Source organism: Rhea pennata, chromosome 3, assembly GCF_028389875.1.
Source record: "Rhea pennata isolate bPtePen1 chromosome 3, bPtePen1.pri, whole genome shotgun sequence".
Lineage (NCBI taxonomy): Eukaryota > Metazoa > Chordata > Aves > Rheiformes > Rheidae > Rhea > Rhea pennata.
Window position 1 is genome coordinate 105,215,025 of NC_084665.1, and position 26,627 is coordinate 105,241,651.

The following is a 26,627-nucleotide window of genomic DNA, read 5'->3' on the forward strand; positions in this document are numbered from 1 at the left end:
GTAAAACACATTCTTCACTAAATGCTGTTGTGTTTGCTTTTAAAATTTCGCCACAGAGATACTGGTACTTCAAAGAAGAGTTAAATCCATAAAACCACAATACACATAGAACATTAATGGGAAAAAGTTCTTTATAATCTTTGGGAAAATCAGTTCACACTCTGGAAGGTAAAACAGATGGACTTTTGTCTTTGCTAGTGGATTGTATACCATTCATAGATATTATTAGTCAATTAGCTAACATTTGTTAAAATAGCTTAGGACAAGTTTTATACAGGGTAACTAGTTGCAAATATGTCAACATCTGTAATATTTCACTCCATCTCTTCTCATTACAATCTTTGGATGAATAGATGTTGTCATCTTGATATGAAAATACATATACAATTAAATTTACTCACACATTTTTTTCAATTAAGATATTAAGATTCAATTGAAAAGTATTGTTTTCTAATTGTTCTTAGTATTTCTGTTTCTGAAATAAATACTGTTTATGAAGTAGTTTATGTTATGTTTTTGTTGTAAGTTCAGGAAGCATATAGATAATAAAATAGCAATATTCTAAAAGACAGCTTAGGAAGATCTCAAGGGACAAAAAAATCCGCCCAAAACATAATAGCAACTTACCTAAAAATTAATTATTAAATGAGATTTGCCAGCTCAGCCACCTACACTAAATAGTGTACCTTAATAATAAAAAATTTGGAGCAAACCAAAGACAGAGGATTAATATTTAACAAAACTATGAAATAACCTAAATGAAGAGATGATTATCAGTTGTGAAAATTACAGTCATCCTGCAAAATATGCATTAAGTGTATAGAGGAATGATTGATGGTAGAAACTTAGAAAGATTAGATAAACCTTGGTGCATTGCTTTACTAACAGACAAAAGCTGTTCCACTTTGGTGGTTATTCATCTTATAATCAAAAAAAAATCATTAGGACCAGCAGTATTAATGCTGTGTTTTGTAGTAAACAACTAGGAACGTTTTCAAATGATTGCCTAGAATAAGACCCCACAAGAGTAATGACAACTTAATATATGAATTAAATAATTTGTCAAATGCTAACTTTCAGGGTTTAGAAGAAATACAGAATCTTTTAAATGCTACCAAAGTGTTCTGAGTCTAGGTCATGGTTCTCAGTTCATATCACAATTTAAAATATTTTCTCCTATATGGTTACCTTGCAAAATAACTGACTTGCGTATTTCCAACTCCAGGAGTGCATTCAGGTGAATTATTTGGAACTTTGGAAAAGATTAATGGGATAAAGGCAATAATTTATCCTGGTCATAACATACAGCAGAATTTTAGCAATATTATAAAAGAAATATTTGTGATTGTATATTTATATAGAGAGAATATTGCACCATTATGTACAAGAGATATATCAGAAAGTGTAGTAATACTAACTGACAAATGAAGGCCACATATGAGATTTTAAACAAAACAGCGTTTGAATTTCTTGAAGAGCAAGCAGTTAAGGAATCTATGAGTTGTTTGATATGACTGCTGCTTCTTTTATATCTTGCAGACAAGAGTAGACTATTAAGAATATGACATAGTGGTCTGTGCTGACTCATCAGAAAGTTGTATAGTGGTGTTTGTGATGTGACTTTTCAGTGAAGTTTAGAACAAAAGCAAGTCAATATGCAAGAGGAAATTAAACTAAGTAATACTAGTTATTTTCAGGTGCTACTGTCTTCTTGAGTAGTCTGCTCAAAACATTCTGTTATTCTAAAAATAGAAAGAGCCATATTTTAAGCTTTATTAAAAATTCTGAAGCAGGCTACAGTTAAGTAATTAGTTCAGAAGAAATAATTTATCCACTGTTGTCCAAAAGCAGGATGTACTACATGGTGTTCCAAGGGTGTCTGTTCTGCAATTAATGCTATTCAATATTTCCATTTATAAATTAGATAATAGAGAATGTGTTTATTATATTTGTAGATATCATTAAATTGGAAAGAAATGCAAGATCACTGAGACAAAACTAAGTTTCAGAATAACCTGGATAAATGAGAAAGCTGATCTAAGAAAAGCATGACAGATGGTAATAGTAAGGCAATAGACTTAGGCATGATCATTACTCAAATATGGGATGGGAATGAGTAAGCAGTAGTTCTGTAAAAAACACGAGGTTCTTGAGAATTAGAGTTTCAATACATATCAACAATCTCAAATTGCTGCGCAGGATATAAAAGACAAACTCCATACTGGGATGTGTGAATAGGAGAATAGCCTGCAAGCAATGTGAAATAAACCTTACATTCTGTTTAGCACTGGAAGGACTTCAGTTGAGGTATGGTATCCAGTTTTAGATACCATATCTCAAAAACAAAATGCAGTAACTGGAGAGAAGTCAGGTGGAAAAAAAAGGAAGAAAAATCCTACATTCAAAAATCATGGACTACAGGGAAAAAAAAGAAAGAAGTAGTGTAGTAAAGAATATGTGATAACAGGTCAAATATGTAAAAGACTACAAACAGGAAGTGACTAGTGTTATCCTACCTCCATATATAGAATAAGAAACAAAAAGTTTAGTTTACATGGAGGAAGATTCAGATTTGACATTAAAAAAGAAAAAAAAAAAAAAAAGAAAAAGTGAAACACCAAAGAGACCTTCTGGGAGGGTTTCAGAATCTCCAACACTGGAAATCTTTGAAAACAAGTAGACAACCATATAGAATGATGGTGTGTGTACATATATATATATATACACACACACAGATATATATATGCATACACATGTACATATAAGTGTGGGGGAGGAGTGAGAGGGGTGGATGGGTGGGTGTGTACACATAGTCCAACACACATGCTGTTGAATAACAGTCTTCCACTGAGTTTAGATAAATGAGTCTTAGGTGTTCAATCTTAGTGTACCTCACTGGCTACTCAGATTTATATTTTATGTTTAAATTTAAGAAAAAAATGCATATATGTTTATTTTTCAGTGTAATTTGATTTTAACATGGATGATTTCTGCTTTACTCTAGTTTTTCATGAGTCTGAAATACTTTTATCAAATCAAATAATTACATGATATTTTGGAAATAATCATGTAATATCTCACACTGACTCTTACCATGAATAAGTAGGATTTTGTCTGACTTTATAAGATCAAGTTTGTGAATCTAAATTTTTTTTAATATTTAAAGGTTTTATACTTGAATCCCCAAATCTCCATCTAACTATACAGTTTAAATTGATAAAATTTAAATCTAAAAGTAGAAAAAAGTCTTTTTATTCCCTTTAAAAAGGTTAGTAAGATTCTAGATAGAGACTTCAGTAGAAATATATGTATATCTTCTGTACTAGGAAAAAAGAGGCAATAGAAACTCATGATTCTTAGCCCTGCAATTTAGTGCAGTCAATGGTAAATGGTTAAGCCTATACTGGAAAAGATAAGAATACGAAGCAAAATTAAAATATAGAGTAAGACTATCATTAAACTCTTCATAGTCTTGTTATTGGCAAGTTACTGAAATTTATAAGAAACATGGTGAATGCTCATGTGATGCTTAATATTTCCAAAAGATAAGATTGTATAGTTACTGTTGTTGATCATTGTGGGAGTGAATAAAGTTTTGTCTTAAAATTAATTAAAGTGAATATATGGAGGCATTGTATTAAACTCTGCTTGTAACAGAAATGCCATTTGCTTTGATCATATTTTTATTATTCATATCGACTATATAGAATTACCGTCTGTTGACAGGAAGTGGTAAAGGTATGGTAGAATCAAGACAGAAAACTGAGGTTTGGTTTTTAATTTACCTAATTTACCTAATATAGATAGCCTGTTTGTTGGTATAGTCATTTCTGTAATTTTAATGACATGAAATTTGAGGATTAAATGTAATATATAATAATTACTACATCTGCAGTAGTAATTCAGAATTCAGATTTTTCAGACTAACTGGGTCATATCTGTTCATTGCTACTTCTAGGAATAATATCTTGCTTTTAGAGACCACTGTTCTGCGTGAATCCAAAGCGTTCGAGGTTAGAAGTATCAATATTATCACTTTATAGCTAAGGAAATGATATCAAAGAGTAGACAAATAAATTCCCAAGGTCATCCTACAGATCAGTTTCCTGAGTTCCAGAACAGAGCACGGTGAAATACTGCTTCTTGTATTTTTCATGAGGTCAAAGTGGTTGATTATAATGGTGTTTTTTCTCTCTAATATCCCAGGAATCTCTGAGAATCCCCTGATACTTACTGCAAAAATCTGGATTCTACAGTTGGTTAGTGGTAATCTGTAAGATAGTCTTCTTGTAGTGAAAATGGGGTATTTTTCCTGTGTAATACTGCTGGAGAGAACGTCTTTTGAATAAGACGGTCAACTGAACTACTTATGCTGGATTTGAGCATCATGCAGAGATCACAAGTTAGCTGTGCTCAGGTCTGCTTCGGGAAGAGAAGCAGCGCTGCACCGACGCTGCTGGGCGATGTTGGTGAGGCTTGCGGAGAAGCAGGGTTTCTTAGTTCAGAGCACCACGCCGGCATGCCCATACCACTTCAGGGACCAAAGCTAGACTCTCCACAGGTGATGAAGTACCGGCCCAATCAAAGCTAATAGGAAGCTCTTTGCTCCGAGTACAATGTAATATCTCCTAAGGGAAGTGCAGATCTTTAAAGTTCCTGTGACATTCTGCACAAGTGATTTCTGAAGTGCTATATACGTTAAGAAACTCACGTAACTCTGATAGAACTCTAGTTACTCTGATAACAGTAACTTACATTTTTAATAATAACTTATTTTCTTGATTGTTCTAGTACTTATTAAAATTTAATAGCAGCAGAACAGATATCTCCTCAGTCAACTCTCTTAGACTCTTGAGCATGAGATATCCAGCTTTACTGTTTTTAAAATGTTGATTTTTACTAAATATTTTCCTCGGTTGCTTTGTCATTTTCCTGCAGTGGGAATAAGTCTTCTAGCCACTTTTTAAGGACAGAGCAGAGATGTTCATTAGTGTAGCATTTCACAGGATGTGTGAATGTCCAACTTTTACATGGTTAAGAATTTGAATAAATTTGTGGGAGACTAAAACATCAAAGATTACTAAAAAATAAAGTCGAACCCTTGGCTCAAAAAGTCCCTGTTTTATAAGTTGGGGCCAGTTTTATTTTTTCATATATCTTACCAAATGAAGTCCTCCAGATATTTCTTTTCACATTTTTTAGATTGATAGATTCTTAAGGAATAGCTTTTCCATGTATTTCGTATAAACTAAGAAGTTATTAGTTAGTTAGCATATTCTCTTTAGAATCCCAGAAGTTATTAAATAGCATAGCATTTTAAAGGCTTATCTTTGAATTTTTTGAGATTCTGCCAGAGCACTATGTGTGTGTGAAAATACCTGTACACATTGCCTCCCTTGTCTCTTCCAATGGCCTGTCCAGCCTCTGAGTCAAACACACATTGACTTTCCTCTGATTTTCATATTTTGATGGGACAAGTTAACTAAATTACTTTAAATATTCGTGTGAGTTGGTAACACTTTCCATCACTCTGTTCATCTTTCTTTTTTCCATGTAAGGAGTAAAAAAAACTTGTGACTTGAATCTCTAGGCTTATGTACGTGCTAGTTTTGTATCAAGCAGCTTCTGCAGGAATTGTGGTGCATGTAGTGTGATTGTTAAAAAAACAATTACGTCCATCTTGTTTTTCTCTAATAATACAGAATTGTTAAAGTTTGTTCTTGTCTATAAAAGGATGTGGAGGGAACATAAGAATCTGTGCAAACTATACATGACTGGCAATAGTTTATCCTCTTTTTTTCCCCCATGATGACTAGATTAAGTGTCTAGATTGGGTTATCTGTTTTTTGGTGAAAGGTATTGTTGAAATTAATCACTGATCTTAATTGTTCTCGTTTGTAATACATGGTTTGGTTTGCTTGTGTTTTTGGCAAATTAGACTTTATTTTTGAATGTCAGTGTTTGACTTTTATTTAACACTTTATTTTCTTTTAGGCTAGATTTTTTTCAGCTGTGTTGATAAATGTATCTATGGTTTGCAAGGTTATTGGCTAAACCAGTACAGATTAAAGTACTTCAGTGCAAATGAAAGGCCAATCAATTGCATTTATGTTATATGTTAATTGTATATGTGGTTGTATTCAGAAATAGGTATGAAACATGAAATTTGTAAACAATACTTAAAAAATTTTTACTGGGAATAACTATTGCTATGTATTTTTCTGTCTTATTAGCTGATTATTCCCCTGGCCATATTAGCTTTCTGTATTCCTCTCTTTACAAGGCAGCTGCCAAAGAGATGTTTTTTCATTCTATTCTAGTGGCTTAGGTTAATAGCTTGACCAGCTATTAAGTTGTCAGACTAATACTATATTCATCGTGTTGTTTTCAGCTGCTATTTCTTCTGCTAAATTTCCAGTGTTGCTGGCATAGTATTTACTCGCAAATCATGTGTTTACTTACAGATACTCCACAAAACCAATATCATTAGCCCAAAATAAAGGGATTGGTACCTCTCAGAAAAGAACTAGTATGATCAGAGGTGTTTGGGAAGGGTAGATGTAGGAAATAATGGCCTTAGAAAAGATCACTGTGACTCTAACAGAACAGGGCATTAGAAGCTCATTATGGAATATGCAAAAAATTGCTAAAATCTTGAATTTAGTATTATATAGTAATACTCCATAATTCCAAATGAAAAACTGACCTTTCATCACTATCTTAGCTAGTCACTCAATGCTTGTGCTAGTCAGTTCAGATTTTCTAGGAAATAATTTAACCTATATGTTCATAACTTTCATTAAGATAGATATGACTTTCCTCTGAATGTTGTATTACTTGTTCTCTGTATTTGCTTGTTCTCTGTATTTGCTTGTGATTGATTTAATCTTTCTTGAATGCAGGTCATCAGAACTGAACACAGTTCCTGAGTAAGTTCTGCCAAAGTCTTATAAGCTTGCCTTATCTCTACTGGAAATACTTTAGCTGATGAATTTTAGTATAGTTCTCAGTAGTTCTTCCACTGAGCTGAAAATGTTGCTTGTTCTTCTTCATTTCTCATTGCTATTATATTCCTCCAAGAATAATAGTAGAATTATTAACATCATAGAACAATTTCAGTTGGGAAGGACATCTGCAGGTTGTTTAGTCCAAATCTTCTGGAAGTTACTTTGGTAACTTCCAAAATAGATTAGAACCATGACCAGCTGAGTTTTAAATATCTCAAAGGGTGGAGATTCCACAGTTTCCACCGCTTAACTATTTTCATAACCATTTTCATTTATTTCTTTTATTTAATGGTGAATTTCCCATGTTGCAACTTCAGACTGTTTTGTCTTTCCTTTCACTGCATACCACTGAGATGAGTCTTGCTCCAGCTTCTTTATTACTCCGCACCTTTTTTATTACCCCACACATGAAACACTGCACTTAGATCCTCCTTTTGCCTTCTGTTCACCAGCATCCTTATCTTTTCCCTCACATGGGTCATGTTCATCTGTCCCAAGCATCTAATGGAGTTCTGTTGGACTTATTCAAGTTTGTCAATATTATTTTTTTGGAAAATTCTTTTTTATTAGTCTCTGGAAGTATTACTCATCTCACCTAATTTTATCTGTCTAAAATCAGGCAAGAGGTCAGGTGAGCTTCCTTCAGAACCAATGAAAAAAAGAATGATTCATCCAATCCAAAGATATGTCTATTTTACTTTACAATATATTCTTTTTTACTCTAGCCTTCAATCTTATCTTAAGTCTTTATATCTGAATTTCGTAAGCTATTCTAATGCTCTTTCTTGTCAACTATACATATATACATAAAAATATCTGATGAAACTGGTCCAAAAGCTTGTCCTGAATACACTGCTAGTAGTCTCCCTCCTGTCTGACATTTCCTCTTCATGTAGTCGAATCATTAGGAGGTTTAGATCCACTGACTTCAAAATTCTGTCAATTCATTATCTGTTATAGATCCTTATGTACTTTACCTTTGAGTCGTCACAGAGATAATGTAAATCCAGATGTTGTGATTTGGAATATTACATGCAGAGTATTCTTAAGTCCAGTCATAACTAAATTTGCCTTCTAGATGACAGGTGGAATTAGAATTACCTGGAAGTCTTTCACTGAGAGGTCTTTTTTTCAGTGGAAACAGTACTATTATATTAAAAATTTTTATAAGCTTGTACTTAATTTGATAAAATATTGCAAAAGAAATAGCTCCTAATTGCAGGATTAATTTTTCTGTAAAGAAAAAGGCACAGTCGCTGCAACTACCACCACTACTATCAGAATAGGTCCAGGAATCACCTCTTGAGATTTAGAAGAGTTAAATCTGCCCCTTCTTTCTTCACCATTCCTCAAAGTCTCAAAAGCCCAAATACAGAAAAAAAATAATATCCCCCAAATTCTTTTTACTGTCAAGATGTAAAGAAATTCTCTTATCTCTCTTCTCTTTTCTCTCTTCTCTCTTCTCTTCTCTCTTGTCTTTTCTCTTGTTTCTCTTTTCTCTTTTTTCTTTTCTCCTTTTTCTTTTCTTTCTTTTCTCCTTTTTTCTTTTTTTCTGTTCTTTTTTCTCTTTTTTCTTTTTTCTTTTTTTTTATGTGAATGTTTTCATAAATCATCAAAACCTTTCCCAGGTCCATGTATCCAAAAAGAATGGAACAGCCAAAATTTAAATTCAGCCATGGAGAATACATCAAATTTACTTTAAATAAGCTGAACAGAATGAATGTGCCATGAGAACCTGTATGATCACACTGTTTGATCTTGCTTTTCACATAGTATTTGTTAAAGCAGCATCAAAACCCAAACCCTTACAGAATAGATATTAATAAGGGAGTAAAAGTTGCTTGTTTTGATAGATGAATTTTCAGCATTAAGTGATACATCCTAGATCAAATGGCGTAGATAACAAAAAAGCTTTTAATACTACTGAACGTATGGAAATTAAAAGATGAAAAAGTGCTCTCATTCTGCAATACCAAGTAACACAGTTTCATGAACAAATCCGTAAAAGGTAGTTTTTGTGCTTGGCCAGCAGGTGCAGATAGAACTGCTACAGATCTGTAGCAGATAAAGCCAAAGGAACTTCATTAAGTTATTTCATCTATCTCTTTCTCCCAAACCATAATCAAAACAGCGCTGTAAGAAAAAAAGAGTGAAGGATGGCAACCTACAGATTACAAGCATAAGAATCTACCGGTAGAGAACTGCAATTAAAACAAAAACAAAAAACAAAAAAATCCTCTTGTATTAAAATTATGGCTAAAGAGAGGAGAGAGGAAGAACAGAGAGAGAAGAATAATGAGATCTTTTCATTGTAGTATGAAATTATAGGAATTACAAAATGGTTGGTAGGGGAAAACAAAAGAAAAGACACAAAAGAAATTTATGGTATCTTTCTTAAAAGATGTATAAAAAAGCATAAGGAAGCCCAAGATCTAGGAAGACAGAAGAGAAAGAAGCTTAAAAATAGGACGAAAGAAGTAACAAATACAATTTTGCATCTCTTTACATTCCTCTTGATTCTTCCAGTTACTTTTTCTTCTTTTCTTTCTATTTTTGGGAGACACTTCTATAAGAATCTCCACCTTTTCTCTTTTGCTTTCTCTTTACTTATAAATTTGCTTTTAGAAATCCAGAGATTTTTTTTAATTAGTTATTTGAAACAGGGGCTCTGCATTCAGACTGTTAATTGCACTCTGAACATACCTCTAAACCATGATGTGTTTGCTGACATCCATGGCAAAAAGGGTAGCATTTTTACATGGTTTGTGTTTTATCTTCACTTGTTGGATTCCATTTTTACTCTAAGTCACTTGCAGAGAGAATTACCATTATCTTTACTTAGTTTCCTCAGCTGCCTTTCCCCACCTCCATTCCATTTCTCAGTCTAGGTGGGTTTTTCATGGGGAGAATTTCAAAAAGACAATCTTTAGGCACTGCCTTTAATTTGTCTAGGCTTCTTTCATAGCTGCTGGAGAGGAACAGGCTATTTTCTGATGCTGAATCGAAGTAGGAGCTTATTGTTGGAGAATACTTTCTTCATTTGCTACATGCATCTTAGGGATTCTAGGACATAATATAGAAAGCTAAAAATCATAGAATCACAGAATGGGTAAGTTTGGAAGGGACCTCTGGAGATCATCTAGTCCAACTCCCCCCTCTGCAGGGTCACCTAGAGCATGTTAGACAGGGTTGCATCCAGGCAGGCCTTGAAGATCTCCAGAGAAGAAGACTCCACAACCTCTCTGGGCAACCTGTGCCAGTGCTCTGTCACTCTCACAGGGAAGAATTTCCCTTTCACGTTCAGGCGGAACTTCCTGTGCTTCAATTTCTGCCCATTGCCTCTTGTCCTATCACATAGGACAACTGAAAAGAGTTTGTCCCCGTCTCCTTGACACCCTCCCTTCATGTACTTCTACACATTGATAAGATCCCCCCTCAGTCTTCTCTTCCCCAGGCTGAAGAGGCCCAGCTCTCGCAGCCGTTCCTCAGAGGGCAGGTGCTCCAGCCCTCTGATCATCTTCGTAGCCCTACGCTGGACTCTCTCCAGTAGCTCCGTGTCTCTGTTGTATTGGAGAGCCCAGAACTGGGCACAGTACTTGAGATGAGGCCTCAGCAGGGCTGAGTAGAGGGGCAGGATCTCCTCCCTGAACACTCTTCCCAATGCACCCCAGGAGACCATTGGCCTTCCTGGCCACAAGGGCACATTGCTGGCTCATGGTCAACTTGTCATCCACCAGCACTCCCAGGTCCTTCTCTGCAGAGCTGCTCTCCAGAAGGTCAGCCCCCAACCTGTACAGGTGCATGGGATTATTATTACCCAGGTGCAGGACCCTGCACTTGCCTTTGCTGAACTTCATAAGGTTCCTCGCTGCCCAGCTCTCCAGCGTGTTGAGGTTTTTGCCATCTAAAACAGATTCTTCTCATTCAGATTTGTACTTAGTAGTCTCTCCTTAATAACTTCTCCTGTAGCCTCTTCCCTGAGAATTAGTAGAGATTTCTTGTTGGGCCAACCAAATTTTCTTAGTTTTATTCCAGGGGTAAAAATAATTAATATCATAGCTTCCCTTCACTTCTTGCTTCCTCACCTCTCTTGAACACTTGCTCTTCATTCATGTCTTCTGCTCTTCTTTGTCAGTTCTTAGATAGCACCCCTGAGGCCTATCATTATATTAGTCTAAATTCTCTTCCTTTGTTTCAATTAATTTTTTGTTCAGTTGATAAACTTCTCCTGCCATCCACCTGAACCATCCACCTGTCATCGCTTCTCAGTTACTTTATACTTCTCTTATCCTTTTTCATAGTACACATTACTCAGAGAGGTAGTTCATCACCTATTAAAAATTTATCAGGGAAATACCAAAGTAATATTGAAGCCCAACTCGAACATGCACAATGCTTTGCCTTGCACAGTAGTTCAATCTTAAAACCTTTCTCTGGCCACGGTGGCCATGTGTGACTTGGTGCAGCCATTTCTCTAAAGCCATCGTATTTTGTATTAAAACAGTAACAATTTCAGCAATCAGTATTTTCATCAAAAAAGATGAGCTTTACTAATTGTTCTACATAAATATGAGTTAATAATGGTAAAAATATGTCCATATACAAAGAAATTTTAAAACATTGGTTTAATTTGAATTAAAACTCCCATTCATATTAATGGGAACAATTGACATAATAATCAGATTCTAAACAAGTCAGAAAACATAAAACTGCAAACTTCTCCTATAATAGCAATACCTTCATTACTGGCTTTAAAAAGATGTTCTAGTCTTCCTCCCTATCACTGTTATGCCTGCCCCACTTGTTCCACTTCTCTTCTTGAGGAGTGCTTACAGACAGCCCGCAGGCTACCTGTAGAAATGGGTGTCAGAGCCCTGCAGACAGCCTGCCTGAGCATATTGGGGGTGTTAAATACCGCGTTATAGGTGCAAACAAAACTAAAGCTGATATCTGTGTTCAGGCATTCAGGGTGCTGCATCATCCTGACATGAGTGGGTAAGGGCTACCTCAGGCAGCTCTCCCAAGACAATCTGCTGGTGTAAACAAGATGTAATAGCCTATCAGATAATGTGGAGTATCACCACTTCCTGCAGAGGTGTTATGCAAGTTAATGGCAGTAGTTGCCAAATATTCAACCTGATTCAGGTAATTAGGCAACAACTATTGCTTGCAGACAGTGTATAAATATAACAGTATAATTTGAAGAAAAAGTTTGATGAAGTTAAAAGTATGAGCAAAGAAGACCTTGCATACAACCTTTCTTTGGAAGAAGCGCTTCAAAAAGGAAATTTTTAATCTATCAAAATATGACTTACCTAAAAACAGTTGTTAGGGCAAGTCATCCATAAGAAACAATTTGTTCCAAACTAAAAATGGTATTACTATAGATAATCTCAATGTTCATAAGCCCTGAAATGATGTATTATGTAGGTAAGGATTAAAGGACAGGAGAACAAGATAGGATTTTCTGATAGGAGGAGTTCAAGCATCAAATTATGCATCTTAAGGCAAACCTCTACCGAGGTGACTTAAAATATAAGCACAGAAAATACTCATGATGCTTAGAAAGAAAGATGAAATGCTTCCCAGTGAGACATATTTCTAAACTTACTTTTGGGATGTGACATTTCAGGCTAATGCTACCAAAATTGCTCACTATTAAATTTAACAGGAGATTATTTTGCTTCATTACTTTTGAATAAATTGAACAGCTATTGATTAGGTGGCATATTGATAAGGTGGCACCACTAAGAGAACAATTTGGGTTTACTGATTAAAATCAGTAATCTGTAATCCGTAATACTGATTAATATCTGAATCTTGTTAACAATTTAAGGTAGATAACATTGAGAATTCAGTAGGTTAAACTATAACACGTGCTGGGATAGGACATAGATGAGGCAATGATATTCTAAGAAATAATGATTAGCTGACATTTCAGAGTAACAACTTTCTAAAAATAAACAAAATCCCACAATCCATAAATCTGATAATAAATGTACGCTGAGATTCATTAACTATAATATTTAGAGGTGACTGAGGCAAAGTAAAGATATGAAAAATGTGCTAGTTAAATCTTGCTAGCATTAGCAATGACATGAGCAAAGTTTTTAAAGTAAGGGCTTCAGCTTACACTAACAAGCAGTACCAACTTTCCATTGGTACATACCAGCTGTGCAGCTTCCATAAGGGTGCTGGATCATTGCTGTGGTGCATGATCCTCATGACATGATGGGAAAGAAATTTCATCACTGCGTGTTCCCTGTCAGTTCCACCATCTGTGTTGGAGATGGATCCACTGATGACAATCCTGTTGCTAGCAGGTGTCTCTGTGTCTTCCTTGCCTATGCTGGATATTCTTTGATGTGCTGCTGTGATCGCTGCTGCCTTTTACGATGTAGTCATAGCCCACATAGACAAAACATTTAAACCTGAAGCACCAAACTATACAGACAACAATCTACAAAGAGGTTTTGAATATTAAAAAATATTTAAAAAGGAGATGACAAGTGATACACTGAAATAAAATGAGAATACGTGGTACTACTACACCATAGAGTTAGCCCAAAACACTACATAATTCTCAAACATTTACAGAACTGATTGTTATTTTTTATTATTAGCGGTAGCTACATCCTACAAGAGTCTTTTAAAACAGTCAATATTAGGCATCCTCAGAAGACTTTTTTTGTTTTTTAAGTTACATTTAGATAAAATGAACTTTATGACCACTGAAATACCCATTAGATTTCTTTCTTATAAAGGGCACACAGACACGGCAGCAATTTTGACTGGAGGTATTCAACTACTAAGTGATGTAAACTGTACTAAACTTCTGGTATGATGAATAAAAATAATAGACAGACTTCAAGTAGTTGCACAGAAAAAAAATATCATAGCTCTTGGGAATAAAACAAAGGAGTAGAAGGTTAAAATAATGAGCTTTGTGCAGATGGTCTGAAACTGTCAAAGTCTGACCCCTTTAAAACAGAGTTGTCAGAACAATTAACTTCAGGGAAAAAGAAAAAAAAAAAAGAGAAAGAAAGCAAAGTCATAATGAAGTGACCGTGAAGGAAACTCCTTTCCTCAGATCTGAAACAGGATACATCATTTTATCAAGTGAGAAGAGTCCTAGTGGCATACTTATAATATGTATAATGTATAACTCTACTGTGAGAAGATTGTTTAAGCTGAAAATGTTTAGGGATAGACAGAGAAGGTTAAGGAAAAGTTTCATTTGATTGCTCCAAAACCTTTTGATTTTGGAACTGTTTCATTGATGATGCTTTCCTGAATATGGTATTTTTTGTCTTACTGCGCTGACAAACACTTCTAGTCTAATTCCAAAAAATTTAGAGATCTCCTATATTTCATTTGCCAAAAATTATTTAAAAACAAAACGAGACACTAAAACTAAGTCACTGGCACATTATTTTAATTCTCTGTTGATTCAAACTACTTAAGTGTACCCATGCTATTCCTTCAATTCTTGGTCTCTTTACAATTTGTATTACACCTTTTTCTTTTAAAAAAAGTATCTTATCCGTTAGTAATTTTATCTTACTTTTGCAAATGGGAAACTAAAACAAGGAAGAATTAAGGCATCTAACATCTAATCTTTTGCATCTGTCTGACTTGCTAAGCCATGTAACTGCTCTGAATTTTACTGTGGAACCTAGAGCAGGTATGAATTTTTGTATATTCACAGAATAAGGTTCTGAATAAGTCTACTTTCTGCTTCTTTACAGCAGGAATGTCACTAAATAAACTCTTTGTTAGATATACTTATGTTTGGGCAGTGTTGCATTTTTTTTTAGATATCTCAGTATTGTTGCAAAGGAAAAATATGCTATTTGTGCTAAAATCTGATATGTTCAAATATTTGCTCGTATATTTTCTTTTGCCTCAAGGCCTGCTTAAAGTAGTGCCACCAAAAAGGCTACAACATTATTATTATTATTTTTTTGTTTCAGCTGGCAATACTACTGTAATCCAATTTGTAAAGATGTTAAAAGAAAGCCTCAGAATATGATTTATTCCCCACCCCGGCAATTTTTGAATATTACAGGGCTTCTAAGCCACTTGTTATCATTCCATTTCCATTTACAGTAGCTTCATTTCACTGTGTTTTGTGGAAGGTGCTCTGATGCTGTAATAAAGGGTGAACCTGTAAAATCTGGGGAGACAGGAATGCACGTGATATTTCAGTTATTAATTGCTCGACTATGAAGAGAAAAAGAGAACTCTTTACAGATTTTCTCTAAATTCCATTTAGCATTGAGGCATAAAATACCATTTGTGTTGCCATGTATGATAGGTTGGAGGTTTGGGGAAAGGGAGGTGCTATTTTGCCTATTTTTTTTCAAATGAACGGCTTTGTACATTTTTTATTTCCAAACAGCTCAGAAATGGAAGACATAAATATCATCTGCAGTATTATGGATGATTTATAATGCATTCATAAAACAACGTTTTAAATAAAATACTTCTTTGTTTGTTTCTAAGTTGAATGTTTTTGTGATCAACTATGTTCATTGCTGTAATGTTCTTCCTGCCCTTATGTAGAGCTCTCTAAAGCCTTATAAGATACATAATGCAAGCTTCCAGACTGAAATTAAATAAAACAGCAGAAACAGGTCACCCTTCCCAGCATTATGGATTTTGCAACATACCTAAAAGGGAAAGATTAATGAAAGTGATTTACCCATATGTGAGGGAAAACAGACAAAAATCAGTTAGTGTAAGCTTAAGATGATTATATACAAACATTTTCTAAGTTTATCTCTTTTAAACAGTTGGACGAAGCTTTGGTGGCAGAGAAGCTGAGAGATCTAAGTTGACTGTATTCCTGATTTTGTTTTTCAATAAGCAATCTTAAATCTTGCCTGTAATCTATTACTTGTTTTTACCCTCTGGCAATAATACTTTATTACACTGCTTCATTTTTGTTCAGTTTTGTCAAATATTATACAATATTATTTTTTCAATTTCATTTATCATAAAGACATACAAGAACATTTATGATGCTATACTTTGGTGTAATGGGTAGAAATCACACCAAAATTCCCAGTATAGTGATGCAAAGATATAATGAACTTCAGCATGCTTATAGAGTAGTGCCTTGGCCTGACAGTTCCTTTATATGACAGCTGTCACTCTTATTGGCTTCCACACATTTCAGGCATAAAGTGGCTCTTTTTGTCATCTTCTGTCATTTGCTCTGTGTCGGAGACTGAGACTGGGGGAGAATAATGTGATTTGATGGTATGCAAACCTTTTTCTCATCAGCACTAATTAAATAAGTAATGAACCTAACCAGGTCCACCGGTTGATGATCAGTGCTGGAGGAGTCACTGTCCTCTAGCCTGTCCTTGTGACTGGCCCCCACGACAGGGGTGCCACCAGAGCTGGCCTGCTGCTGCTGCTGGCTCCTCAGGCTTCTCCAGCAGCTGAAGCCCCTGTGCAGCCCCTGGCCTGGGGCACTCCAGGGACTTTTCCTCCTTTTCAGTTCCCATCACAGCTGCACATTGCTTTGGCTCTGGCTGCCTCTCATGATATTTTTCTATTCCCTTATTAAGATCTAGTAACTATGGCCACAGGCTGTCACTTTGGAATTTCAGAGTTTTCTGTGGTAGATGCAATATTGCTATTTTGGCAGTTTGGTAGCATCTAATGAAACCAGCTTCTTTTTTCTGAAGGCTAAGTATGTTAAAGTCATTAGGCTTTCAACTTCAGTTCAGTGACTGAACTTAGTGATTTCTGGTTTGGTTATAGGGACTTTATAGGCTTTTCTCTACCTTTTTTTGGGGGGTGGGTGGGAAGGTTTGCTTAGAGAAATAGACTTTTTAAAAATTGTTCTTACAATTAATTCTTACTCAAGCCATATTCACAGGAAACATCAGGAAGTTTTCACATTATCCTGTCATAGAAAAAACGTATACCTAGCTATGCAAAAGGCTTGATTCAAAAGATTTCTTTCTTATGTATTTAGAACAGATAATTAATTTAAGATTATAAACCTGAACTTTCAGAAAGAAGAGTAGCCCAGTAAGAGACCAGGGGGGGGCAGGTTTAGCTCAGTTGATTAGAGCATGATGCTGCTAATGCTAAGGTCACAGGTCCAATCCCCGTATGGGCTACGCTGAGGGTTGGACTAGATAATTTTCAGAGGTCCCTTCCAACCTTAACTATGCTAAGAGATAATTCTTTGTATGCCACATTTGTAAAAGCACCTCCAAATCAGCCAGTTTCAGTGTCCTAATGACACGCACACATTTTAACTGAACCTAATTAGAAGGACTGAGGATCACCTGATGTTAATTAATGATGTGAGGTTGCAGGGAGCAGCTGAGGGGTTTGCAGGTGTTTCCTGGGGTGTGATGAGCTGCAAGAGGTAGCTGGTGGCAGAAGATTTATGGGGGCTCTGATGAGAGGAGCTCGTGTGTTTTTGCTGTGGGTCTGTTACCTGAGGTGAGCTTTAGGTAGTTTAAACTATTAAAATTATAATTATTAAGATATTATTTCTAGAAGAATTGGCTTTGTAGTACCTAACATCGAAGTGCGCTTAAACATATTATGCTGTTATAGCATTCTCTGCTCGTATCTGGGAATAAGTGTCAGGTCTCTGTAGAGCAGTGTGTTCATTGCATTTCTTTTCCCTTTACAATCTTAGTAACAGATACTTCTTGTTGGCTGTTGGTGCTCTCGGATACTTGAAGCATGGAGGAATTTTGCTTCCTTTTTTTTGTAGTACAATTCTACGAAAAACTTCCTGTTAAGCACAATATGAGATTTTTGCCTTTTGAATGTATTTTACTATATTGTAATTAGTGCTTAAATTTTGTGCTACAGTGGGGTGTTTCTGGAGAACTAAAATAGCTAGCCTGAAACCCTAGCGCTTAAGGGTAAGCTTTGACCTGCTTTACTTTCCAATGTGTAATCAACTAGCATAATCTTTGAGGTACCAGTTGCCTATAGGTTTGTCTGTATTTTTTTGTATGGCATGATGAATTTGGTATAGAATAAACATATGGGGCTTGTCTACACACTAACAGTACCTAAATTCTGAAAAACTATGATGGTGATGGGAGACAGTGCTTTGTTTCATATGGCAGTTAATGACATGTCCCACCTTATGATAAAGTAATAAATTACTTGTTTTTTCTTTCCTTAGAAAGTAAGCATATTTTTTAATTTAACTGTGAGTTGCCAGAAATTAAGTCTAAATATTGTTGGCTTTTCTGCCTTGCTATTAATAATATTGAGTCTTTTGGTTAATAGCCTCTGCACGTCATATTGTAGTCAATTTCAGACAATAATTTCTTGTCTTTGCTAAATGGATTCTGATTGTTTCCTCTGAGAACGTTTCTAGGAAAACCTGTATCAGGATATGAACAAAGCTCTTAATGGATAGATCTATCAGGCAGAACTCTAAAAATGTTTAACAGATCTGATTATCCTCTCTAATAAGGTGTCTTCATTGACTTCTTTGGCCTAACCTGAGAAAAGGATAAACTTTTGTGAGTGTGGGTTCCCTTCTTCCTCTGTAATGTTTGAGCTCTTCAGTGCCTCAAGAAAATATGACTTTGAATAATGCGAACAATACACTGCATTTTTATCTACTGTCTAGTTTTTATTTGAAAAATCAACTGAGATTTTTTTTTCATTTCTCCTTTTAGCAATTTATTAGAACACCTGGGTTCTTCTACTGCATTTTGACTGTCTGAAATACTTTTGAAAGCACCTTTTCCTAGTGATCTGTTGAATGACTGAAATACTGAATTCCTCTATTCCATACCTTTGCATAATCTTTTTTGTGATCACAATAATATAGTAATGTGCATATTATTAATATACAAAATATATGAAGACGTGCAAAATTGGTGTATTATTCCCTTGCAATTTTCCATGTATTGCCTTTTTCTTAATATTTATAAAATTTTCAGTTGCACTGACTTAAAGTGTAAAAGGATAGACTTGTCATCTTTTTAAAGTGAATGTCACTGTCAATTGTCCTGAAATAAGGAGTATTTCAAGGGAGGCATTACCCCCCCCCCCCACCCTCCACCCCCCCCCCCCCAAAAAAAAAAAAAAAAAAATCCATGTTATGGTTCTGGTATCCTGTATGGATATGGTGTCACCACAATAATCGGAGAAGCGAGGCCTAGAAACAATATTGAGCTCAGGTTGTCCACTCATTGCTCAAAAATAGGTTCATGTGCACTAGCCAGAGCTATGTCAGCTAGAGTGAATGCTAATCAGGAATGAGATAGCTAATGTTCTCTATTTCCTCATTTATATAATAATTTCTCTTTTTGTCTCTCTTTACTGGCTTTACGTGTATTATCTAGTGTGAAGTGTTGAGGCTAGCTTTTTCTGTTTTTATGTATCAGTCTGACTTTCCTTCCTTTCCTACTACACAATGGATAACAATTTCCTAAATTTCAGGAAAAGCTTAGTAACTTAGTTAAATCCAGGCAATACTGTGGGGTTACCAGACACATGCACCACCCCCCGCCCCTCCTCCCCCTGCGCACACACACATGCTCATCCAACTAGATCTCTTTAAAACTCTTCTCAAAGAAGGAAAAGATGTGAAGGATCAGAAAATATGTGCCTTAAATTAATAATGAACTGTCATTACAGAGTGCTGCAGGTGCATGGCAGTAGGGATAACCATCCTAAATAGAACAGGATACATTTCCCATAAAAACTTCAGCATCTAAATACGTAAGGAAGATGAGAGAATGTGCAGAAATCAGAATGGTAAGATGTGACGAGCCTCGTGCTGGTCCTGCAGTTTGAGGAGTAAGGAAAATGTCAAGTCAGTTAATTCTAGAGTTGGAGTAAATGGGATGGAAAACGAAAGGAGTAATTGGCTGACAAGTACACAGAAGGTGAGCAGATTAGACAAAGAGCTAATTAGCACATAGGAGACAATGTTGATTAAAAATAAATAAAGAAATTACAGGAAGCTTTTTGCTGACTTAGTTTCCACCAAGGTTGAGCTACCTTGGCTTTGATTAGATTTGGCTTGTTGTAGTTCTCTCAAAAGCTCCAAACTGGGAAGAGATGGGGAACCACTTGACTGGTGTATTTTGAGCATGGAGTTCCTTCTGAATATTTTTAGTTTTGAGAGCTGGGGGCAGTCCTAAATGAACCTAATTTTGCAATGAACTGCTAGTTCAATTATAGCAGTGTACTGCACACTGTTGCTTACGCAGTTATTTATTTGTTGTGGTTCTAGATGCTAATTAATGAGCTTAGCATCACTGTACCATGTATCTCAAAGGCAGGATATTTTTTTTTTCCTAAAGGTACAGGTTGTCTTAAATATCCAGATTATATTACACTGAAGGGCAGAAACCTTTTGGTGGATTGTTACAAATCTCTGAACAGAAGAAGCTCCTCTGGGATAGACTTAAACAAATGGTTGTTCTGTACTTACTAACAAACCCCTATTATAGAAAACAGAAATTAATTAGTGATCTTACTAATGCTCACAGTTTACTGTCAGTTCTAATAGTAATTATGTTTTAGTTATCTAAAACTTTTCTAATAATTAAGAAACTAGCATCTCACCAGTGTCAGCCGGGAGTAGCAGTGAATATAGTGATGTTTCAAGAAAGAATATAGGTTCTTTCTCCATCTACTTGATCCTGAAAGTATGTCAAAACCTTGGTTTGAGGGAGTGATCTTAAAATTGATATTTCAATTTATTTTATTTTATCAAAAATTCTTCTTTTTTTTTATGCAAAGGTGAGAAGACTAATTAGGGAAATATAAACTGTATTGTTCTGAGGCTGTTAAATGCAAGTTTTCTTTAGTTTTCCAGACAGTTGACAAAGCACTCAAGCATCCAGAAAAGGAAATTATTATGTGTGTATTAAATTACCCCAACAAAATTAAATGCTGTTTAAAATTGTTTAGCCAAGTTGGGTCTACTAGTGTGATAAACACACTGCATGCCAGTGTAGTAGGATCCATTTTGTGCTTCTCGGGCAGAGTTCAGCTAGCAACTGGCTGAGCTGGGCATTGATAGACTTCTGTGCTGAGCTTGCTAGCTGACCTTATGTTTTGATGTTTGTTCTCAACCTACTCATTCATATAAATAAAAATGTCAGTCTTTTTTCCAAGTCATTACAAGATGAAGAATTCTTTTGTCTTGCTCTTGGAACATAAGAAAAGATGGAGAATCCATGTTCTCTTGCCAATGTGACGTTCAGGATGTAGGATAGATCTTGTTTGTCTACCTTTTTTCTGTCCTTGAGGGTCAGATGAAAAGCTTATCACTTTGTCACAATAAAATTACAATATTATTGGAAGGTACTCCTAATCAGACTGTTGTACTGGTTTGCAGTAGCACTGACCACCAAATGAACTCACAGCACCTTCTCACTGCCAAGTTTCTCTTCAACTACAGCTAAATTTCAAAAATGTGAATGACAGAACAGACTTTGATGCAATAAATAAAACAAAGTGGACATAGTGAACTGCGAAGGTATTTGGAAAAGCTAAACCTAAAATAAATGAGAGAACATGGGGAGGGAGCGAACAATAAGAAGGGCAGGATTCGGATTAAGGCATAATGTCTAAATGTGAGCAGATACCTAAGCTTCTGTTAAAGCCACAATAATGATGCAGCTAAGTGTACTGGTAAGCGATGCTAAAGATAGGTAGGATATGTGGCTCTAAAGGTGCAAATCAGCTAACAGTCCGGTTGGGTCTTGGTTCATTAGCCTTGATGTAGGGAGGCAGGGCTGCTTGAGGTGACCTAACATATTGAAGATGTCCTCACAGGCTGGTGGATATGGCATGGACATGTAAGATCCATGCTTTTCTGAAGCAGCGGCTGGAGGCCAGGCAAGGATACTTCAGGACATCTCATAGGATCAGTAAGGTTGGAAGGGACCTCTGGAGATCATCTAGTCCAACCTCCCTTTTCAAGCAGGGTCACTTAGAGCACGTTAGACAGGGCTGCATCCAGGCGGGCCTTGAAGATCTCCAGAGAAGGAGACTCCACAACCTCTCTGGGCAACCTGTGCCAGTGCTCCGTCACTCTCACGGGGAAGAAATTCCCCCTCAAATAGCAGTAGATAGATTTATGTGGACAAATGAATTGGGGCCTAGAATGCTACTAAAGGAGAAAAAAAATAACTGAATCTCACTGCAAAATTATTAGTCTGTAATAGATATAAACAGAACTTATTTCAGTGTTCTCTGTTGGAGAATCCATAGATACATTTTAAAATAAACAGCTTAATAGCATACTGGTATCTTGCAGTGAATGTTTAGAGACTACATCAATGGTAAAAATGTGGCATTTTGGATGCAAACATCCAAAAATCATAATGGCATTGTGATGCCATTGACACTTTCTGGTGTGAAGAGAAGGATGTGCAAGGTCATAATTTTTTCAAAGGCCATAATTAGTTTATAGCTTTACTTTCTTTATTTTAAATGTTATAATAATTTGTGCCTTTTCATTACACAGGTTATCTGGATTTCAACTTCCATCATCTATTGTGAGCACAGGTTCTATCCTCACCCTCTGTTTCACCACAGACTTTGCTGTCAGCGCTCAAGGTTTTAAAGCTATCTATGAAGGTAAGACCTTTTCCCCTGCAGTCTCCAACTCCTAATTTTACATGAAGTAACTTTCATGTTGAAACACCATATTTCAATTTTTATTATTTGGGGTTTGCATCAGTGATGAATATTATATAATCCTTTTAGTTTTTTGTGTATTGACGTTGTCCATGGGTTTGTTTAAATTTAATTTAAAAACTGTAAATATGACTAATACTTTAATTTTTTGTGGCAGTTTTTATTAGTTTTGTCAATTTCCAGAACTGGATTCAGTAATAATTCAATTTAAATGGGTTTCTAAGTATTTACCAGCTTTATTTTGATAACTTTTTTTTTAGGCTATGCTTGACTTAGGGAGTGTAATGAACAAGTGGAGAGGAGATTAAAAATACAAACTGGTCTTGAAAATCACCCAATAATGTTTTCCTTGTGGAAAATCAAAAATAATTAAGAAGGCAAAAATTAAACTTTTTTTTTAAAAGGCAGTTCAAAACCTATTATATGAAAGTTATTAGAATACAATACAGACTGAGAAGATTTTTTGGGAGGGATGGAAGGCCAAGCATTTGCTGTGTTCCAATGTTTAATGAGAATTAGGCCCATAAAACTGGGCTGGTATGATTTCCATAATACTTTGGACAAAAAGCTTTGTGAGAACTTTCTCGAACAAAAGTTGCAGATGTTAGATATGGTAGTATTAAGTTAGTTGCTTAGCATTCTTGAATGATGATGTTTTGAATGTAGCTTGAGGGTTGCATTCAAAAAGCATGAGCGTTAGCCTGATTTTTCTTTTTCTTTTTTTTTTTTTTAATGGAAAATGCAAGGCTCTAGGTACTTGAAGTTGCAGTAACCTTAGTTTCAGATGTTTTTCAAATATAAATCCAGTCTTTCTATGGTTTCATACTTTTAATCCTTTGATGGAGGGATATATTATTAAAAAGCTGGATATGACCAGTTAAAGGATGGAATGACAAGCAAAATATTTCTTTAATAGAATGGATTGGTGTAGTACTGTAATTTGATTGCAGTTATTCACTCTGACTAGCATATGCAAGTTTGTAAAACCATTAGCTTTGATCTCAAGTTGTTCTGGCATTGATTTTTAGAAGATACCAAGCTTAATAAACCTGAGTTGCTTTTCTATTGGAACTGTTTGTAGTCCATTGAAACTTGGTCTCTTGACAACACCTTTTTCTCCATATTGATACATATCTTTATTGTGGATTATGTTAATGTCTTGAGATGAGTGCGTTTGAGGTGTCCTTTTTTTGGGGGGGGGGGGGGAAGAGGGGAATATATTGTCATTGACTAGAATACATAGGTGCAAGGAGGACTATTACATTAGTTTTCCTGATCTTTTCTGATGAAGGGGGTTCAGCATGTCTTTCCCTGGGAGCTATTCCCCTTTTCATCTGCCCCTAGAACCATATCAATAGAATAACAAGTTTGGGGACTTCATTTCATTTAACTGAAATGAGGGCTGAGGGGAAAGATTAGAGAAGACATGTTGTAATAGTCCATATCAGTTTTATTAGGAAACTTGAGTAAGACATCACAAACCATCGCAGAGTGTTACGGAGACTTCAGTGGGAAGCTGCTCTCCATGTTCCTATAGCTTTCTCCTGTAGCAGTTGTGTGTGATAGTGTATTTCATGCTTTTTATGTAAGCTGAGCAGTCCCTTTTTCATATGGAAGAAGACAGTGAGGAAAGCTAAAGGAGGTCTCTTGACTGTCAACTTAAGAACACATGCACAGAGCCACAGGCTGTAATGTAATGACACTTCCTGCTGGCCTACTTTCGCGTAAAACCCCAGCAGGAAGAGCTGTAATTAACCTTGACAGGTAGCACTGCTTGCTGGTTAAACACTGCCCCCTTTCAGACTGAGTGCTCAAAACCTGGCTTTGAAGCTTATGTGTCTAGGAGCTTTAAACTGACTTCAGAATATGTGACATCCAACTCTGGAAGGAATGGTGGATGTTGCTGAAGCGACAGTGTCCAAGTGTCCAACGAGGTGATACTGATGTTTCCTTTGTACCACTTAGGACTTCAGAGGTTTTCTAGAGACTCAGGGTGATTTCTGTTTCAAACTAGTGATTATTCTGAAGGCCAGCTGAGTTATGCAAACCTGTACTGTAGGATTTTTTTTTACCTTTTTTTATTTTAATAATGACCTGTTTTTAGAGCTCTCTTGCTCTTCCATTTTCCCCTGGAGTGGGTGAGTTACTGTTGTTAGCTGTGTGGGGAGCAGGCTGCGGACTGCTGCTGTCCCAGACTTTGGGACACTGTGTGGTCATAACGCGCAGTTTGAGGAATATTGCTTTACACATCTTGACTAGAAGGAGACTTCAACTGCATTCAACAGCCAGTAAGAATAATATGCAAATAATAATAATTATTAAATATATATTATTTTTTAATAGTACCTGGGGGTTCATAGGATCATGGAATGGTTGAGGTTGGAAGGGACCTCTGGAGATTGTCTAATCCAACCCCCCTGCTCAAGCAGGGTCACCGAGAACACATTGGACTGGATTGTGTCGGGGCGAGTTTTGACTGTCTCCAGAGAAGAGACTCCACAACCTCTCTGGGCAACCTGTTCCAGTGCTCTAAATGGTTCTGTAACAAACTTTTTAGAAACAGTAGAAAGACAGAAGAGTTCACAGCACTTAATGGTAAAAGTAGTGTAACAGTCTTTGAATGGAGTGGAGGTGGAGGGAGCTCTGTAAAGGAATAATTTTGGAATTGCACCATGTGATGCAATTGTCTCATGGTGGCAGATAAAATGTGCCTGAAAAATTCAAATATTAAGAGTAAAGAAGGGACTAATTTGCGTAAAATTCCTATATTCTGGGAGGCTGCAAAACTTGTGATTTTTTTTTTCTTTTAAGTCTGCAAAAAGTCTTTCTTCTGAACAGTAAAAAATTCATATGAATTAGGATGCAATTTCATGGATTAAAATAATACAATTGATAGAGTATGAAGTCCTAAAAGTTAGATTTTCTATTCTTAAAAGTTAGGTCTTTCTATTGAAATTCACTATTTAAGGTGATCATGTGGTGGGAGATAGCAGTGGCTTGTCTCCCAGAAGACTCATGTTGGGCTCGCTTCCCTGCTGTGCTGAGTTTCCACTCCGTGCAGCAGAGGGGATGCAGCTGGGAGGCTTCCTGCTCATTCTCTGCCCTGGTGCCATTTTTAGTTTACACCTGGGAACAGCGGTAGGGTGTCGCAGCCTGTTCTCCTGTGTGTCCTACACACCCAGATCTCTGGCCCAGGAAAGGTGTCAAGATAGGCTGCTTGCTGCCAACTCAGGAGCCTCTTAGGATGTGCCCGCACCCCCGTCCCTAGCAGGAGGGGGCAAAAACGAGATCCTATTCCCTGGGCTGAGGCTCGGGTGGGTGCGTTTTAGCAAGTATAGTCCTGATTTATGATCTTGCTTTCTATACAGCAGTGAAATAATTTGACTTTTTCTTCCCTCACAATATGTAAATGCCTTAATGCAGTTGATGAAACCGAATACCTGTGTTCTTAGCACTTGAAAATTATCTGTTTTTTGCCTATGGTCACCCATATACTACGTGAATATTCATACTTAAATCTGATGGCAGCAGTAGACTAGCAAGAGGCATCTACCACTGTTAATGACCTATTGATGTAGTTGCACTGTTGCCTCTTTCTTTTCTTTTCTTTTTTCTTTCTTTTTTTTTTTTTTTTTTTTAGGCTGATGCATGTGGTTTTTTTACTATGTCATTAATTTGCCAGGTTTATATATCCATTTGAGAGCCTCTGTTTTTAACTGCAGCTCTGGTAGTACTTTATTCTTCCTTGGTGATCATATCAGCATTCTGAACTTTTGTTACAGGTGAAGTTTGAATTATTCTTATTTTCTGGCAATAATGTTTATCTAGGGGAATTTCAAATATTAATTATATCAGTAAAAAGAACTATAAATTTCAGAAGTAATAAGCTCAGTTTATAGGACTGATCTTTAACTTACTGTATCTGTTAAATGATTTACTGACCTTTATTATCAC

At 36.0% G+C, this 26,627-nt stretch overlaps 1 protein-coding gene across 1 annotated transcript in view; it reads left to right on the top strand.

The window, feature by feature from the left end:
- The window catches only part of CSMD1 (CUB and Sushi multiple domains 1), a 1,182,441-nt gene that overhangs the window by 328,882 nt on the left and 826,932 nt on the right, over positions 1–26,627 (top strand). The window contains exon 3 of the mRNA XM_062571121.1: positions 22,501–22,613. Within this exon, the coding sequence (XP_062427105.1) occupies positions 22,501–22,613 (113 nt within the window). The remainder of the gene's footprint in view (positions 1–22,500; positions 22,614–26,627) is intronic.